General features: G+C 38.3%; 1 protein-coding gene across 1 annotated transcript in view; it reads left to right on the forward strand.

Annotated features, from left to right (window-relative positions):
* Positions 1-15,036, forward strand: part of ETNK1 (ethanolamine kinase 1) — a 33,866-nt gene extending 18,830 nt beyond the window's left edge. The window contains exons 5-8 of the mRNA XM_086611276.1: positions 3,103-3,186; positions 4,915-5,075; positions 7,584-7,657; positions 8,844-15,036. Of these exons, the coding sequence (XP_086467402.1) occupies positions 3,103-3,186; positions 4,915-5,075; positions 7,584-7,657; positions 8,844-8,916 (392 nt within the window). The 3' untranslated portion in view covers positions 8,917-15,036. The remainder of the gene's footprint in view (positions 1-3,102; positions 3,187-4,914; positions 5,076-7,583; positions 7,658-8,843) is intronic.
* The last annotated feature ends 3,567 nt before the right edge of the window (positions 15,037-18,603 follow it).

Genomic DNA, 18,603 nt, shown 5'->3' on the forward strand with positions numbered 1-18,603 from the left:
TATGTTCCCAGCATAGATTGTTATCTTTACTGAAGCTGTCTTCTAGGGCCTCAGTGGCTCACCTGATGAGCAGGATGGGACGGAACTCGGGATACGTCGTTCTGCTGTGGTAACTACAGCTAGGACTTGCCCATCGGAAGTGCTTACCTTATTAAACCATTAGAAGTGAAGAGCAGCTAGAGAGAGGTGTCATCACCCTCCGAACTTTCAGTTTCCAGAGGAGGTTTAGCAAATGCTCTATTGACTACTATTTGATCTATTAGAAAAATTGGTTTCTGGTGTATGGAACACAACATGTATTCCATTTTGTATCTTCATGTGGTGTTTGTAGATTACATTGTGTTGTCTACACTAGGAGACCCCTGGAAGAAAGGGAACGCGTTTCAACTTGAAATACTCAATACTTCTGACGTCTCTATTCCTGTTGATAGCAGTAGCTTCTCCAGAGAGACGATAGAGCTTAGTTTTACATCATGTCTCACTTCAATAAAATACAAATGTGTTTAGACTAACATCTCTTGTTGGTCTGCCCACTCCCAGTGATATCAGTGGGATGTACAAATTCTTTGTACTTATTACAAACCTCAAAACAAAAGCTAGCTGCTTGACTGCTAGTGTGAGCTGTATCTTTTGGAAGTGGCTTTCCCATATAAACTGCAGTGAGTCTTAAAAGTAACTTCTTCATAGTATTATGGATATTTAAGCAGTTAATGCAAAGTTTCTTCTGTTTCTTCTAAAACAAGGTAGCTGGGACATGTATGCCTTATGCATCTATGAAGTGGCAAACTTAAAGATTTTACTTTATTTCAGTTTCACAGAAAGAACTGTGCATCTTTATTTTGAGCCTTCATGCAAAAATTAAATTTAAGGTTGAGTTCCACAGTAGCACAAGTCTGAACGAGATCAGTAGCAATGCAGGACTTTGAACTTTTGTTCCATTAAATGTGAGTTTGCCTTTTTTTTTCATCTGCTACAGATGAGGTATGCTGCCTTGTGCCATGCACCGTGCTACTTGTGTACTGACTGCAGGTTTATCATGTCACTTGTTCACATGCATTTCCTTGTAGGGGAGTGCCTGGTAACAGCCAATTTCTTACTGTATGTGCTATTATTTATATCTGGGAGTAAGGTTTAAGTGTTAGCTGTACTTAAAAATGCACAATAGCACACAGGTATGTTCAAGACAAAATTTGCACATGAAAAACGTACAGTATTTCTGATGTTGATATTTTGCAAGCAGACTTTTACTTGCTGTGTTTGTATTTTATGTGAGGGAGGAAGAAAAATAACCTTGAAATACAAGCAATATTACATGTTTGGGAGGTGCAGGGGTTCAGGAGATCAGTTGTGTGTAGCAGAATATTAACCAGGGTTGGGCTGTGCATTTTGACTGGCTTTTAACTTACAGGTGTTTCTTCTTAAAAGTAGTGCTAAAGAACCAGTGGGAAGTGCAGGCGTATGAATCTGCCAGTCAAGCAGTAGCAGAGGTTAAACTGTGACAACATTGTAAGATTTTTGGCTGCAGCTACTGTAAAATTTCTTGTCCCTTCAGAGTTCTAGATAACTTCAATTTTCCGTTGCCATCAAGATTTTCCTGGGAGGAGCTTGCCACTTTACAGGCCGTTTTCGTGTTGGTTTGTTAGAGCCTTAAAGGTTTAACCTCATAACCTTGGTAAGCAATCCTCTCTTTCTGTGAAAGTGAGGGTAAACTCTGACTTGGAGGATTGTGACTAAGTGATTTTGTTTGTGGTGTGGGGTTTAACTTCTGTTGTAAATGCTTAGGCAAGAAGATTTATCCATCTGGAAAACTTTAGTTTTAGTATTTCAAATATGGTACAGAGGAGCTGCCTAGGAAGGAACGCTTACAACGAAGTTCTTCTGTGATAACTTGGTCAGGACATTTATCTGGTAAAACTGTTGTATTTGTTATGTGCTATATCCATAAATCTTAAGGAGGCAGTATATTAGACACTTAAAATCCTTAGTCTAGGAAATACATTACATACTTTAACATTGTTTTTATTTACTTTTTTGACCAGGTGTTCTGATGGTTAGCAGTAGTACCTGTAAGATGTGTTAAGTCATGCTAAGAAGATTGTTCATTGTAATGGAAAGAGTATGTTTTTCCTGAGTAAAATGTATGTTTTTACTGAGGAAATATGCAGCTACTCATGAAAAGAATGGGTATAGAGAGGGAGAAGAGTGCAACTGTGAAAATTACCTATTTCAGCATAGCAGTGGGAAATGTAAGGTTTTACATTTTAATATTCTAGTACAAGCAGCTCTTAAGGTAACCCATTGCTTACTTTTCTGATGTTTTTAGTAATTTTGCTGATTGCCTTTAAAATACAAGAGCCTCTAGTTTTACCTAACCCATCTTGTTGATGTTTTGACTGGTGTGGTGCAGACATTCTCGAGCAGCTTCAGTGCTTTATTGCCTTGAGTGAAGCGTGCTTCCCTATAGGTAAACACAATTTGGAAAGCTTTGGGACTATGTTTGCTGCTTTATCAGTCCTTGTTTACATCACACTGTGTAGTTTCATAGTTTTGAGGACTTGAGGGTTGTTTGATGGTTTCTTGACTAGTTTAAGCCAGCTAAAAAAAGCAACAATTAAGAATAGTCTTGCTTTGTAAGTGTGGTTGGAGGAAGCAGGAATTATCAACATGTTGCAACATGCTAGTCCACTGTGGTTGCACACTGAGAATAAACAGGACTGTTCTTTTTGAAGTCAGGGAAGAATTGATCTGCTATTTCTACATAAAGTTTAAATAAATGATCATCTACCGTATTTCTTATTTTGAAGGTAAAGGATGCCCTCATGTGGTGGAAGTTTAAAATTGAAATTCTGCTATTCAGATTTTAAAGATAGAGAATTGTAAGCTTTAAGTAATTATTTAAGAGATTTCTTGAGTGAATATTCCAGAAAAATCTCATATTGTAAAAATCACAGCCTCACCCCGAAATGTCTGAGTGCACACAACTGGGCACAAGAAAGATGGGTGTGTGGTTTGGTTTGGTTTTTCCCAGATAATTCCAAAGGATTAGGGCTGTGACTTCATTTGATACGGTCTCTGATGTTGCTGCTGTTGTGTCTCACGTAGGTGATGTGCAGTTCATAGACTATGAGTACTCTGGATACAACTACCTGGCTTATGACATTGGAAATCACTTCAATGAATTTGCAGGTAAAAATTGGGATTTCTGAGGCAAAGGTAAACTGGTTTTATAAAAAACCCTTGTTCTTGCATATACTCTTTTTCTCTGTCTGTATATCGAGATACGTGTGTATAGCTATTCATCTGAGGGTATCAAAGTGTGTTTACATCTCATCTCCCAGGCTGGTTATGCCCTTCTTTTGCAGCTCTGCTAACTCAGGAACAGGAACATCGTGTCCTAAGTTTTGGTACAGTTAGATAAACACAGAACTCACAACTTTCATGGTATCCTTCTTTGAAATGACACAGCAGAAACAACCCAGTGTGGTGAAATACTGTGGATGTGTATTTTACAGCATAGGTGTACACTGTGAATACACTGTGGCTCTGCAGTTCCAAATGGCAGGCTTAGGCGTGTTCTTTTGGTGGCTTTCAATTTTGTGTGCTACATACTTGCCCTTGAGTCGTGTCCTAAAGTGAGAAGTAAAGGCTAAGGCTGTGTGGTAGGAAAAAGGTGGGATTTTTGGAATAAGGTATTGGTAGAGCATTCATTAACTAGTTCAGATTTTTTTCAGTGAATGCCTGTTCTGTTTACTTCACAAGAGCAATAACTGTCTTGCTGTGTGATTTCAGAAAATGGGAGAACAGGAAGAAAACTACGTAATGATTAGTACAGAGGGAAGGGAAAGTGCAGCGTTGGTAAAATTAGGAGCCTTAATCTACCAGTCATTGCACAAACTGAATGTTAAATCTAGAAAACTTAAAAAAAATTCTGAGCGTATACTTGGTAGTTTAAGTTTTATACTTGGTTAATATAAATATTTGGAAAACAATTTAAATTCTTTACAAAGTATATTTGAGAGCTTTCAGTTTTTCGTCTGGGACTTCTCAGTCTGACTACATCTTCAGGGAGCTAAGTACAGTAAGAAGACTAAATGCAAAAATACCTTTTGGTTTTTTTTTTGGCCTGTGAAGAGCAGTTGTGCTTCACCTCTGCTGTTCTCTGTTCATCCAGTAAAAATTTTTTTTTGTTTGTTTTAAAAAAAGCTAAATTTGAGTTTATCTGATACAGGAAAGAGTTTAGGTATTAGGAGGTTGCACTCTTCGTAAAAGAAGACATAAGGAATTCCCAAATCCTCTGGGAGTGATAGCTAGTGAACTGTGATCCAGGTTTTGGGTCTCTTGGCAGACTCCATATGGCCTGTTATTAAGCATCTCCAGTATAGGAAGAAAAATAGGACAAAAAGAGTAGTTATTCAGATGAGACTTCTAATTCTACCAGTACTCTGGAGAGGAAAGAGTTAGACTTCTAATAAGTTTTTCTCAAATATGAGCTTAGTTGATGACAATGTATAAGCATCTGGATTCAGAATTGGATGTTGTTGCATAAAAGTCCTTTTTCCTATGAAATGTGTAATACTCAATATGTTGTGGGAGTTTCATAGTGCAAGTACTTTTCTTGAGGCTTCTCTCAAAGCCCAACTTGTTGAATCTCAAAATACAAGTAGAATACGTATGTGGCTGGAAACATACAGCTATATGTATTCTGCTGTGTTGAATGCTCTGATTTGTGTGTAAGAAATTCTTTCCAACATGTGGTTGATAAAGTCAGGTTAAAGTAAAAATAATGGATATTTGTCCGCAACAATTTGTGTTTGTGTGTTTGGGGGCTAGAGAGGGGGGACGTAGTCCAGTAATGTGATTCTAATGGTCTTTTTAGATAGTGTAAGTTTCTAGTAGGTATTTTTCTTTTTCTAGGAGTAAATGAGGTAGACTACAGCCTTTATCCTAACAGAAAATTACAGGAACAATGGCTGAGATCTTACCTTGAGGCCTACAAAGAATATAAAGGATTTGGCACAGAAGTCAGTGAAAAAGAAGTTGAAGTTCTGTATGTCCAAGTGAATCAATTTGCACTGGTAAGTAACACACTTGATTAGAATGTATTAAATGCTCTAGAGAAGCCCACCACTTTATGGACAAATGTAATTGCTGGTTTCTTACTCTGAAACCTTCTGCTATGTTGTGCATTAAAAATTCTCTGTAGAATATTCCTAGGGAATGAGGCAGTGAGTGTTCAGAAAACAAGGAAATGAGCTTTAGTATTTCTGTTGGCTGTTTATTGGTCTGACAAGTTCCTGACTTGGCTGGAGCTTATGGTGGGTCCGTGTTGAACTTTTTCTTATAATGGTAAGAAGACAGAAGAGCAAGGTAGTGCTTCATAAAGACCTATAAATCTTCTGACTTTAAAAGCCTTTTTAAAATGATACAGTTTTCTTAGCATAAGACTAGGATGCTTGGATTTTTAATTTTTTTTTTTAAAAAAATAATTGGGTCACTCGAGTCTTTTAGTACTACCTTAACTCTTTCTCTGCCTGCAGTGACTTGGCAAGCAGGGAGTTGTTTTCAGATTCAATTTTGGTCACCGTAGTGGTTTAAGTTTTAGTCAAGTGCACTCCTGTGGCTCCCAGAAGTTCTGCATTTCTGTAGAGTGTCAGGGCTGGCTGTGTGAGTCTGCTCCCTGCTCCTCTTGTGTCTTGTGTGTTATAAACTGTCTCCTGTCTGTTAGTCTGTCTTTCGCAGACTTTGGATGTAAAAGCTTCCCTCCCTTGTTCTTTACCTTCAAAAGGATGGAGAATATTCAGTTTTGATCTGGCTTTGGTGCCTTGTCCTTCAGGGGAAAAAAACGTATCGTGTATAATTCATGGAGGTAGAATAAGAAGTCAGAATAGGTGTGGCATTGAGTCTTTGAATGTCCCAAATACGTGTACTGTTAGAAGCAGTTTGAAAACATCTTTCTTTTTTTCCAAGCTTTATCTCTGTGATTTTTGAAGGTTCACGTTACGTTACAGGTTCACGTTACTTTTGTCACATTTTCTGACTAGACCTGATCTTGCTTTGCCTAGAGGATGTGACAGGAAAAGTTACAGCAAAAGTGCCTTTTACCAGATAGCTACATAACTTTATCTTGCTTTCTCCTGAAGAATAACATGCCAAACTCTTCATAGGAGGACTAAGGCTAAAAAACCAGTTGTCTTTCTGACTAGTTCAAGCGCACCTCTGTTACTGTGATACCTCCAGTTTTGTGGCAAAAGCTAATGGTTGCAGTGAGGAAATACAGTTCACATTCTAGAAAGATGATTATTAAACAAGCCCTTAAAAAGGACCAGCTTGTTTGTTGTTATTCTTCTAAAATCTCTGTCAACTGTTACTGTAGAATTCATCTGTCCTATTAATTTAGGAAAGTTAGATCTTCAATGAAGTAGACTGGTGGTCTGTTTTAATATATACAGCATTGTTTTGTCAGTTTTAAACTATGGTCATACTAATGTTTAAGAGGATAGAGTTCTGTTTAGGGAACAGCTTGAGACCTGCCTGTAGACCACACATGATGCACAAATATTGCCAAACACTCTTGTGTCAGTTAAAAGCTTTGTTAAGAGAAAAAATGAACTAAAGTTAAAGGATGCTGGTGTAAAATGGCAAACTGCTTGCTCTCAGGCAGAGTTATCTAAAGTAGAGGTACAAGAAAGATTCACATGTACATCCAGTAGTTGCCATATTAATGTGTTTTCAGGTATGTGTGCATGCACACTTGTGGTAAAGTGTAGAAGTGTAACTGCTGTTACATGCAAGCTTCAGGGAGCAATTTAGGTAATTACTGTAAGCAGTTATTTACTGAACAGAAGTCTGAAGCGTGTCACTTGTAACCTCAGTGGTCCAGAAATGTCTTCCACAAGGACACTCTCGAGCTCATGACCATTACATGTGTGTGTTTATTTGAAGCATGCTAGCAATCATGTCATTAATGTAATGCATAGTTCCAACCTGAAACTGAACATAGGCCTCCACACTGCTTATCTGGACTCATAATGGAAGTGAGTTTGGAATAGATGAGAAATTTGTGTAAATGTTGATGAGTTAGAGGTTCCCTTACGAGCTACAGATCATATCTCTTGGTCCAAGTCTGTAGTGAAAGTGAGTCGTAGTTGTAAGGATCTAAGGGTTGTAATCAGAGATCCAAAAGGAATTTCATATTTGCACTAGAGTTGAATATATGTAGAATAATATATATTTAATTCGCAGCAGTAGAAATGAGGTAGTCATATTTCCGTGTGTTTTTAAATACGGTGTATATGGCTGTACAACAGTCTAACAGATGCCCTATTTCATGAATAACACTATTTTTACTGAAAACGACACATGGAGAGTCAAGAGGCCAATGGATTTTACTTCTCTGGTTGCCTGTAATTAATTCTATACTACTTGTTTACTAATCTCCTTGGTAAAGAGACATCAAATAACTTTAAAAAAGGTTGCGTTTTGAGAGTTCTCTTGTAGATAACTTTTTGTCTCAATGTGGGAATATGTTTACATGTTGGATTTTGTATAATGTTAATCTTTCCCTAATGATTTTTTTCTTTCAGGCTTCCCACTTCTTTTGGGGGTTGTGGGCTCTAATCCAAGCCAAATATTCCACCATTGACTTTGATTTTCTAGGGTAAGTGTGCTTGCTACATAGAGTCGTAGAATGCTTGAGGCTGGAAGGGACCTGTGGGGCCGTCTAGTCCACCACCTCAGCTGTCAGAAACTGAGGTCTGAGCAACAGACCTGATCTGTGTGATCATGCTATAACTCAGAATTTTTAAGAGAAAACAAGACAGTAAAAGCCGTCTGTCTGAGCTTTTTGTTGTTGAAAGTTCTCTAAATGTGCGTGCCCCTGGACTAAAATGTGGTACAACAAGGCAAGGAGCGTAACTAGAGGAGTAGATGTTTTTGAGCATCGAGTGTGTTTCATTGGAGAGACAAAAGCATAAAAGCCAAGTTGGTCAGTATTGTGTACTATCTGTCAGCTGCAAGACCTACACTTCCAACTGCAAGGGTCAAGAAACAGGGCTCTTCTATGAGAGCTTGTTTACTTCTTGTTGCATAGTGTTGATACTGGAAATTCCTAATTTTTTTTTTTAAAGAGTCTTTGTAATGCCAATGAATATTAAGTTTTGTCTCCTGAGATGCTGGCCAGTGGTGTTGTTTCAGGTAGATGTGCATCTTTGGCATTTTTTTTAAATGGTCTTTTGTGGCAACAAGCAGAGGAATTCATCTCTCCACTGGGGACTGGGCGAGGTGATAAAATTAATTGTTTCACTTGGTAAAAGATCTCACTTCAGAACTTTTTGCACTGACTAAGCCAGTTTACTTGGCTTAGTTGTGTCAATTCACATTTGTCTCACAATACTCTTCTTGTGACCAGTTGTTCTCAAGTAGAAGTAATTGTTAGTAACCACTAGATGGCACAAAAAAACAAGCTAAAGCACAGGTGGTGGAACCCCAAAACTTGTCAGTTTTGAATAAAACGTTCTTGCAATAATCAAGATCAGATTTGTCTGGAACTGTAGTTGTTGGACAATGTATCAAGAACTGTTAAACACAGAACCACCACCATTGATAATCCTGGAACAGTATCTGTTTTGCAAACTGTAGCAAGCTGGGAGTGGGGGATGGTGGTGAGAAAGTACCATAATATTGTTGCTCTGTTCTTAATTTCTTCCTCTGGCAGCTGCTAAGGGTTGATGTTGGAAACAGGGTACTGGGGTAGGTGGACTTTTGACTGGTCCTGCCTAGAATGACTGTTCTCATGTAAGGAGTTACCTGCTCTTAACTTCAAATCTCTCTCCCCCTTTGAATAGGTATGCAATTGTTCGCTTTAACCAGTATTTCAAAATGAAGCTGGAGGTCATGACATTAACTCTTCCTGAGTAATGAAGAGGAAGAAACTTACAAAGTGGATAGACAACCCCTGAATCTTTTCTGAGAACAGATACTGGAAAAAAGCTAAACATTTGTTGAAGTTCTGTAATGCTCACTTGGTGGTTCTTGCTTTATAAATAATGCCTCTAAACAGTCCTTCAATGTTAAATTTAATATGAAGAGCATACGTACTGCTGTTGATATAAAACGGATTAGAAACTTGCTAAATCTATAAAAAGTTGTAGAAATGGCAATTTAATCCTTTGTAATTTAACATATGTTGTATGTGAATTATTTATTATAAGTTTAACATGATTCCATTGCTGCTTTCATCAGTTTTTGTGAGAGTTGGGTGCAGACAGTGAAGTTGTTCCAAAGGATTTGTTTAACAACTTATTTTATTGAAGTTGCATTAACTTATATTAAAGAAAACATAGTCAGAGAATATTAACCTTTTAGATGTATACAAGCAAAATGAGCAATGATAGATTCATGAGATCACCAATGTGCTGTAACTAGGGAAAAAAGGTTAGGATGATCTTTAATTTTTTCCCTCTTTTTTTTTTTAAAAAAAAAGAAAAAGCTTTCCACATGATGGTACTTTTCTTTGGTATAAGAATCAACCAGCTTGCTGAAATAAGTAACATTTTGATTTGTCCTTCTTGATGCGTTAAACTGTAGAAATGTGAAGGTTCTGTGGGCATCAGATTCTTGGAGGATACGTACCATCTCTAACTTCTGTGGCAAAGCTGCTCGTTATTAAGTGTACTTCTAAAGCAAAAGACCACTATTCTAAATCCGTATTCCTTTTTGAAACTTGATTCTAAATTTGAGCACTATTCTGGTGCCTATATTTGATGTGCTTCAGCAGTATCTAGTGGAACGGACTGTTGAACTGAAGATGAGTGAACAGAGATCCTGTTGCACCGGGGAGCAAGACACTTAGGTTTACAGTTTGTGTATTGTTGACATCTTTCTGCTTTGTCATCTTCTGACCTTGGATTCTAGTCTTAAACGCGTGGTCCTGTAGTTGCAGATTCTGGTATGTCTGTTTTTTTGGATTTGTGGTGGTTTTTGGTTTTGGTGTGTGTGTTTGGTTTTGTGTTTTTTTTTTCCTGTGTCAGCAAATTACTTTTTCAAAGTCTCCAGTTTGAAAGGTAATATGGAAAAGCGTATGACTTGAACAATGGAGCTTTGATCATCACACTCATTTTCTTATTTGTTAAAGCTAATATACCAAGAATGGTCTGGATTACAAAATGTGAATTGGAAAGAAAATGTTTACTTAACAAAACAATGTATAAGTTTGCGTGGAAAAGAGGCTTTAAATCTGAAAGGGGGTGGGGGTGGGGGGCAGAAGGGGAGGAGACCCACAATGGAGAGATCAAACCCAACAGTGCAGTGTGGAGTTGGGCAGGCATGTACTCAACTCTGATCATACTCTGAAAAACTGTGCACTTTGGTCACATAAGTGCCCACATGTACAAAGTCTGTGTGTGTGTGCGTATACACGTGCAAACACAAACTTACCTGAAGAGTAAATATTGTGGGGAGTCTGTTGTACGGACTCCAGCAAAGATATTTATTCAGAATTGCTTTATAGCACACTGCTGCGTGTATATGTGTGTGTACACACACACGTCTACACACGTGCTTTACAGAAGCTTGGATTGATTCAGGACAAAGAAAATTGATGTGAATGAAAAACTTTCACCTTGAAAGACCATTTTGAATGGTGTTCTGTTGTTTTACAAAAGCAAGGTTTGGGATTTTTTTCTTCCTAATTTGTTTATATTCATCTCTGAATGTTTCCAGGTTTTTTCTTTATTTAAGTCAAAACCTTAAAAATCCTAATACGAATGGGAGACCTGGGATTTTTTTGTAACTTGAAATTAGGTAACCGTTTTCATTAGCATTTGTTAGCTGGAGACTACTATACTGGACAAATTTTCTTGGTAGTTAAATAGAAACAGATAGCTAAAATAGACACTTATGTTTTCTTTTGTAGCAGTTACCAAGGATGTTGCTAGAGCTCATGAAAGCACTGAAGACTTTAATTTTCTGTACTTTCTCCCTGTTGATATTATTGACATATGTTCAATAATACCCTGCTGTCTTGGTAGTCCCTTTAAGTTCAGCCAGATCTGCTTGGAAGTAAGATTGATAAGATTCTTGAACTCTGTTACTGTTTTCTTGATGCAGTGGCTTTATTTCTTTGTGTTTGTGAAATATTTGAAAAAGACTGTGAAGTTCACTTGGTCTTGGGAAATCCAACACTTGACAGACCCTGACTTTCCCAACAGTTGGCAAAACACATTTCCTTTTCAGGTACCAGTACTATTCAAGTTTGGAGTTAGTGTATTTTTTTTTTCTTCCAGTAGTATTTTTGTTTGTTTAGCTCAAGTAGCAATAACTGTAGGTGTGGAAGCTTGCTTCTGCAGAACCAAAGCTCTTCATGAGTGCAGCTCAATCTCATACTTGTGGAGTGAAGTTCCACTGAATCCCGTAAAAGCACTTTGAAGCAGATAGTAAATACTGCAAGCTTTTCCTGAGCCACTTCGAAGAAGCACAAGGATTATCACAGGTTACAGTGGTTGACTTTGCAGTACTGGTAGAGGCTTTCATTTTGCATGTTGAAATTCATTTTACACACTTAAATGCTGCTTTGCATCAGCTTTCTTTCAAGACAAGTGCAGATTAAAACAATTGCTGGTAAGTTCGGAGGAAATACGGTAAAACATTTTCCAAAATGAAATTGCCAGTTACCTTGAGCCTTGTTCCACGTCCGTTTGAGCCAGTAGCACTCAGATATTCTCACTTGTGAAGGAATATCTACAGATGAGTTAAGTTTGAAGAAGTAGTTTGCAATAGCATTGCAGGTTATAAAGTAGCTTGAAACTGTGAATACAGGACGTTCTGAATGTAAGTTAGGTACTAGAGCATCCAGCTAGAGAACACGTACTTGTTTCAATTAATTTATCTCAGTCTCTTCAATAGCGACATTAGGATGTTTGGAGGAGGACAAAAAAAAAAATGACTGAGCTCTAGAAACATCCTGTAGTAGTTTTGACTGTGACTTGCCAAGAAGATACTCTGTTGCCTTTATGTTAAGCTAAGGGCGCGAATGCCAAAATTAATAATTCTTGCTGTAGTTAAACCTATATTGTAAATATGAAGAGGATTATTAGTAATGGCGTTCTTGCATGAATAGCATCAAGTCAATAGACCATAGTGGCCTGGTTGCTTTTGTAAAGCAGAATAGTGTGAATTTTTTTCTTCTCATTTGTGCAGTCAGATCTGGCTAATCCATGCCTAATTTCTTTGGTCACCTAAGCATTAAAGATTTCAGAATGATACCTAGTCTTGTCACATCACTTTAAATTCCTTCATTTACACTTCTTGATTTGCATTTTTTTAAAAAAGACTTACCAAATTTGCATTAACCAGGTCTGACTGTGTATGTATATACAACAGTGTAAATAACCATTTGTAAATTAGTGTGAATTGTACTGTATCTTGCATTTATGGACTTGTGTATTGCATTGTATTCTCTCCTATTTTGTAGAAACTTTGATGTAAAGAAGAAATCTTAACTCTGTGTGTGGACTTCTTTTGTTAAATTGGCCTGTAACAAAGCATAATAGTTTTATGTTAAGGTATATCCATTTGTAGCCTTGAGCATCCAGTGTCTTTTTTTTCCCATTAGCTTTTTTGACATCTTGCTCTTGGGAATGATTCTGGGAATAAAGGAATTTACACAGTGCTAAGATGAAGAGAAAGTCGATTCTACTAATAGGGCAAACTGTGTCAGAGGTACGTATAGTACCTGTGGTATAGGGAAAGCTGTTCAAATTGTTTACTTAAACTTCCAAAAGTTTCCTATACGTTCCTGAATGCTGGTGACTTCTTAACATGAGCATGTTGAAGTGTGCGTTCCCATGGTGACAGCAATTGAGTTAGATGTGATAGAAGTCTCCCAACTTAAATGTTTTTTGGTGGATATAGCCTTACGATAGGATTAGTTGCTAACTTGTAAATGCTTATAATAAATGCCCAAATCACCAAAATAGTTCTACCAGTTGTTTTCCTCATACTGTAACTATTGGTAGCCACTTTTGAAACTTACCTGAGGTATTTTCCCTGTGTGCCATTCGCTCCCCCTCCTCCCTGTGCCCACAACCCTACTTCATTAGGGGAAACATGAATATAAAGGCTTCCTAGCCATGTTTGATCATCTTTTCCTTTTTGACTAAAATTGTGTTCTGTTTTGTCAGTATGTGACTTCTCATCAGAATTTTTTTGAGTAGGAAGTCCCTTCCTGAAGAGACCTTTAATCTTGGAAGCATAGACATAACGAAGCATAGTTTTTCCCAAATGCTTGGCTGTAGTTGTTTACTGTTGCCTTTCACTGTCTGTTTTGAACTCCATGGTGTCCTTCAAGCTGGTAGCTTATTCTTGTCACTACTGTGTTTAATAACTCTGCTGGAAAACACTGGAGAGCAAATCTCATTGTCCATCTGACAAATGAATCTTGATACAGTTTGTACATCCTGTCAGCTTTACCTGCGCTGGATGAAAGGAACACATGCTTATCGATGGTGACACTTTTACTGGGGCCCTGGGAAGTGAGTTTATCAAAGAAGTGTAATTCAAGAGGAGGGATGGGCTCAGTAAATACAAGTAAAAGGGAATCAGTCACATGGAAACTCCAGCTTAAGCTTCTGAGGTAGCAAGGTATTGGATATGCTTATTTACTTGCGTGATTTAAGGACAAGAGCAAATTGTAAAGGGCAAGGTTTGTTTCAAAATGAAGTTCACGGTTTTTTAAAGCCTTTGGGAGCTAACAAAAGCTTACAGAATATTTTGTTGTTACTCCTACTGAAAGAAGTCTTAAACCAAATTTGGGTAACTTCCTGATTAAACCTAGTGGAATATAATCTTTCCTTGGTGTGGTCCTTCCTGTAGTTCGCAGAGGAAGCTGACGAGGTGGCCATCTATTCGTGATTTGTTTTAATGTTTTTGTATTGTTTACTGTGTTGATGCCTTCTGAGATGTGCTAGGTTACTAAACTGCTGGAATTAGCTGTTGTTTCCTGTCATCTCTTCCATACCAGGCAGGTTGTAGTTATAGTAGTAGAACAGAAAACGTTTGATCAAACCCTCAAGGTAATGCCGGGCTGATGTTGAGCAGTCTTGCAGATGGTTCTTCCTCCCCACACCTTTTTATTACTGTGGGCTGCAAGCTGATTGTTTTTATTAGTTGTGAAAGATAGGAAAAGGCACGACCTTGGGTGTTGTGCAAGGTAGGTGTTCTGTTAGCCACCCACACAACTTTTAAGAAAGGGGCTCTCAGCAGTGGGAAACCACAGAAATCCTCATGGGATGTGTCAGAAGAAACTGAACATTGCAGTTTACAGGCTTCTGGAGTAGAAAGGAAAATGGGTGAAACGTTTGCATGTGACAATTGTATGGAGGTGCTTCATCAAAGTGATGTGGTGAGACACTGGAAAAAGCATGGTTTGGTTTTATTTTTTTTTAAAGTAACTTTTCCAATTGATCTGATATGTAGATTAACTGACTGTGATTAGGAAACTGGACAGCCAGGGGGGAGAGGGAAGAAACGTTCCAAAAGACTATAAAAAATCCCCAATCCCTATGCAGCTGATTAATTTGCAACACTTGAGTGTATGTTGAGCTTTTCTGTGCATTTAATAGTATAGAGGTGGTGGTCTGCACCAGATTCTTTAATAAATGGTTATATAATTATTGTGAAATGTCAGAAAACTAACTGGAGTCGCCCTGAAGGCCATTATGATCTTTGAACAGGTGGCCTGGCTTCACCAGGCTACCAAACCTCTGGTTCAAGGTTTTGCATTAGGTGTTTCTGTAGCTGCCTAAAATTGTTGAGCTGCTGTTTCAGGTTTCTTACGGTGTGGGACTTATTTCACGGACTTCCCAAATACGTTTGATTTCATGTTTATAGAGAGATGACACAGAAGATTTAGTGGAAATTAAAAGTTGTGTGAACGTTTAGAATGCAAAAACGTAACTTGAAATCTAACAGACTTTGAGAATAAATGCTGAAATAACTTCAGGTACTGCACCAGCCTATTTTTGTGGTATTGCAACTGCATTTTTTCTGTTAAGTGTTTTTTTTTCCCCCTAAATGGAGATCCATGCAAAACACAAGATGAAAAAGACTGTGGAAGAGAAACATGAAAAATGTTGTATGCAATACCATAAAATGCAGTGTGAACTGGAAAAAAAGTATGTTTCTAAGCTTTTTCGTAGTAGTAATTCTTAAATGTTATAAATAAAGGTAGGTGTCAAGTCTTCAATATGATTTTTTTTTTTTTTGTAGAAATGTTCCTTTTAACATTTTGTATCTTGGATGCAGTCTGTGGTAGTTAATGCTGCTTTGTACACAAGTGCTTTGAATAGTCTCAGCACTGAGAATGTATCCAATCCTTCTGAAATATGACTTAAAGTTAGATCCACTGGTTCTGTCTCAAGCCTCTTAATCCAGCTATCTAACACCCTTTGCAAACTTGCTGAAACAGGGCCATAGCATATTAGGGATATGTTCCATTTTGTGTCCTTTTTTTTGTTGTTACTGCAAATCTTTCAGTGTTCTTTTAAACACGAGTCCGTTTATGTCCTGTGAATTAAATAAGCTTGATTTACAAATAAGCCTTTGTCATCTTCCGGCACTGTCATCCCCCCAAAAGTCCTTATGACCCTTCTTGTATGTTGTGGAGTTTAGATGCATCATTTATCCATTGGAGTGAATTGTATTTCTTTTGAACTAAATGTTATTGAAGCTATTATAAGGCCTTCTACCACTGATTAAATGAAGTAATGTACCTTTCAAAGAGATTTATATTGTGTAAATAATTTCAAACTGCAACAATAAAGTTTGTTTCTAACTGCACTGTTAGCATACATTGTGATGATTTTGCTTTCCTCAGGTTTGAAAGCACTTGGTATGGAATACTTAGAGTTCTCAAAAGGCTTTTGACCCCGTGTTCAACTGTGTACCTCTTTCTGGGATTAACAGCCCAGCTGAAAATAAATACTTGGAGCCAGTATTTGGCTTGTGCAAAGTTAACTCTTTTAACAGTTTTGCATGTTAAATCGGTTTGGTCATTGATCACTAAAATTTTGCATCTGGGAGGCAGGAATTGTGTGGAAGATGGCTGTCTGTAGAACTACCATTGAGAAAATGGAGGAAAGCATGCAAAGTTTGGGCTGAAGTTTAATTTACTCACAGTAAGGGATGTGTTAACTGCAAGGAACCCATTTTACAGGCTGATCCATGACGCTGAATAAAGACTCTGCATCCAGTGCTAGTGGCACAAGGTTAGATACTTCCTTGGGGTTGACTTTGGGATGTTTTGAGGTACATCAACAAAACTCTGCTTCTTCCATCTTGATTGTGCATCCTAAAGAGAATAATTTCATCAAGATTCAGATTTTACTTGGACTTGAGTTACCCTGTGCACTTGCCTGCAGTGAATTTTCTGAGGAAAACGTTCCTTGGGCCAAAGTCTGCACTCCATTATGCGCCTGCTGTCCTTGTCACTGAAAATGGGCATTTACCACATACATTGAATACAAAATTTTGGTCTCGTTCGTAGTGGACTTGAGTAAGGTGTTACCAGAGTTTGTGTATTTGTAGTAAGGGACAGATAGAACAAGCAAATCAAGCAAAACCTTAAATAAAGTTCTGAGTGCAAAAGTAGAGTAACCTTCAGGCTATGAAAAAGCATTGACCCCGTGTTGTAGGAGACCGGAGACTTGAGCCCCGTGTGTCTTTGCTTACTTAGGTTTTTTATGTGTAACAATTTGTTCAGAACTCGCAAGGCCTCTACGTTTTGACTCTGTTTTCTGGAAGTGTAATGATCAGAGTAATGCCCTGTCCGCACAACTTGGGCAGCCTGAGATTCTCAAACACTCCACGCAGGGCTGACTCTCGTTGACCTAAACACGTGGCCTCTTTCCATTGGGCTTTTCACTGCTCAAGTACTACTACAGGATGGGTGAGTCGAGCTGTTTTTCAATTGAATAGAAAATGCTCAGACTATGACTGGGTGTGTAGGGTTACTTGTCCCTACTGAATTGCTGCTTAGAGCCAAGAGACAGCATTTCTCGCATCCGCTGCCCAAATCCTCAAAACTTTCCACAGGGCTGAGTTGTGGCCAGTCTTTGTTCGCAGTGAAAAGATCTGCACTGATGAGCTAATCCATCATAACATGGATCTTTCTTTTCTTCCCCAGGTATAAACCCTTCTTCATTCGCAAGTTGGCCTTGTTCTTACAGAAAATGGAGAGCAAGCTTTCACTGAGCTAGTAGTTGTCAGTGGGAAGTAACAGAGGTGGGTTTTTTCTGAGACCAGTCCAAAATATATAGTCTTGAGTAGAGTATTTCCCTCAAGATGCAGAGCAAACCACAGACACACAATAGGAGGGAAGACAGTGGCATATGCAGTGGACTTCAATAGGTCATGTATTTAAATGTCAACTATATAAAATGTACATTCCTGGAAGCTCCCCTCAGTGAGTTCTGAATAGCGCGTTTATCCTTAATAACAAAAGGAAGCTGATTTGTGTTATGTAGAGTGTACATGGGCATATAGGTTAAGTAAGAGGCTTTACTCCCAGTAGCACTGCAGAGTGGAGCTGAGTGCGATTGCACTGGAGTCTGTTTTATGCACATCCATGGGTGTGCGCTGCCCATGGTCCTCTTTCAGAATCTGCTCTTGCTACTGAAGAGGTAGAGGAGGCTTTTCTTAAGCCCCACAGGGCTTTGATTGCTGACATGTAGTGACAAAAACATTTCTTTCATCAGGAACTGACTTTGAGACAGGAGTGTGAACCTCTTGTTGCAAACTCTTTTGGGAGCCTTCCCTGAGACTCCAGACCTAAGCTGCTAACCATGGCTTGTTTCCTTCCCATCCCTGGTTAATATTCCTTACAATTAATCTGCGCTTCATCCTAATCTCTTGCTGTGCTATTTAGAATAAAGCTGCTTGTCTGTGTTTTAAATTTTTAGGAGCATGAAAAGAGCAATACATAGAATTGTTCAAATGGTAGTAGTCACCTGAGAGGCCAAAGGTGATGTCTGCTTAAACTGACTTTGTGACTGACTGGGGCAAGTCAGAAGCACAGCTCTTTATTGCCGTTAATTCCTGTTGATACCTTTATTTTTCTGTGCCCTGGGAAATAGAGCGGGATGACAGACTCCAGCACTCACCCGCAGGTGGCAATGGAGCTGCAGACTGTGTCTCATTGTTGAAGAAGCTTTTCAAGACAGCTTATTTTTGTAGTGCAGCATGTCATACATTGAGTTAAACAGGAAAAAGGGTATTCTTTTATCTCTCAATGAGTTGCAGCCAAGATCTGTAATTGCCTTGCTCTTAATGTTGCGTAACTGTTAGCAAGACTCAAGCCAAGCATTAATGAATTTCATCAGAACTTCATTTTTTAATGAGCATCATTAATCGTTAGTCATGCGTGCTACAACCTACACTTCTCTAAAGTGGGGGTTTGCCAATTGTGTTGCACTATAAAAACAGCAGCATTTTTTCCCCAGGTTTTATCAGTAAAATAACAACAAGAAAAGACCATGGAGGGAGTGGGACCAAAAAAACTCATTTAATTGACCTTTTAAATACTTAAGATGCTCCCTGAAAGTTGGTCCA

This window comes from Tauraco erythrolophus, chromosome 4, assembly GCF_009769465.1.
Source record: "Tauraco erythrolophus isolate bTauEry1 chromosome 4, bTauEry1.pri, whole genome shotgun sequence".
Lineage (NCBI taxonomy): Eukaryota > Metazoa > Chordata > Aves > Musophagiformes > Musophagidae > Tauraco > Tauraco erythrolophus.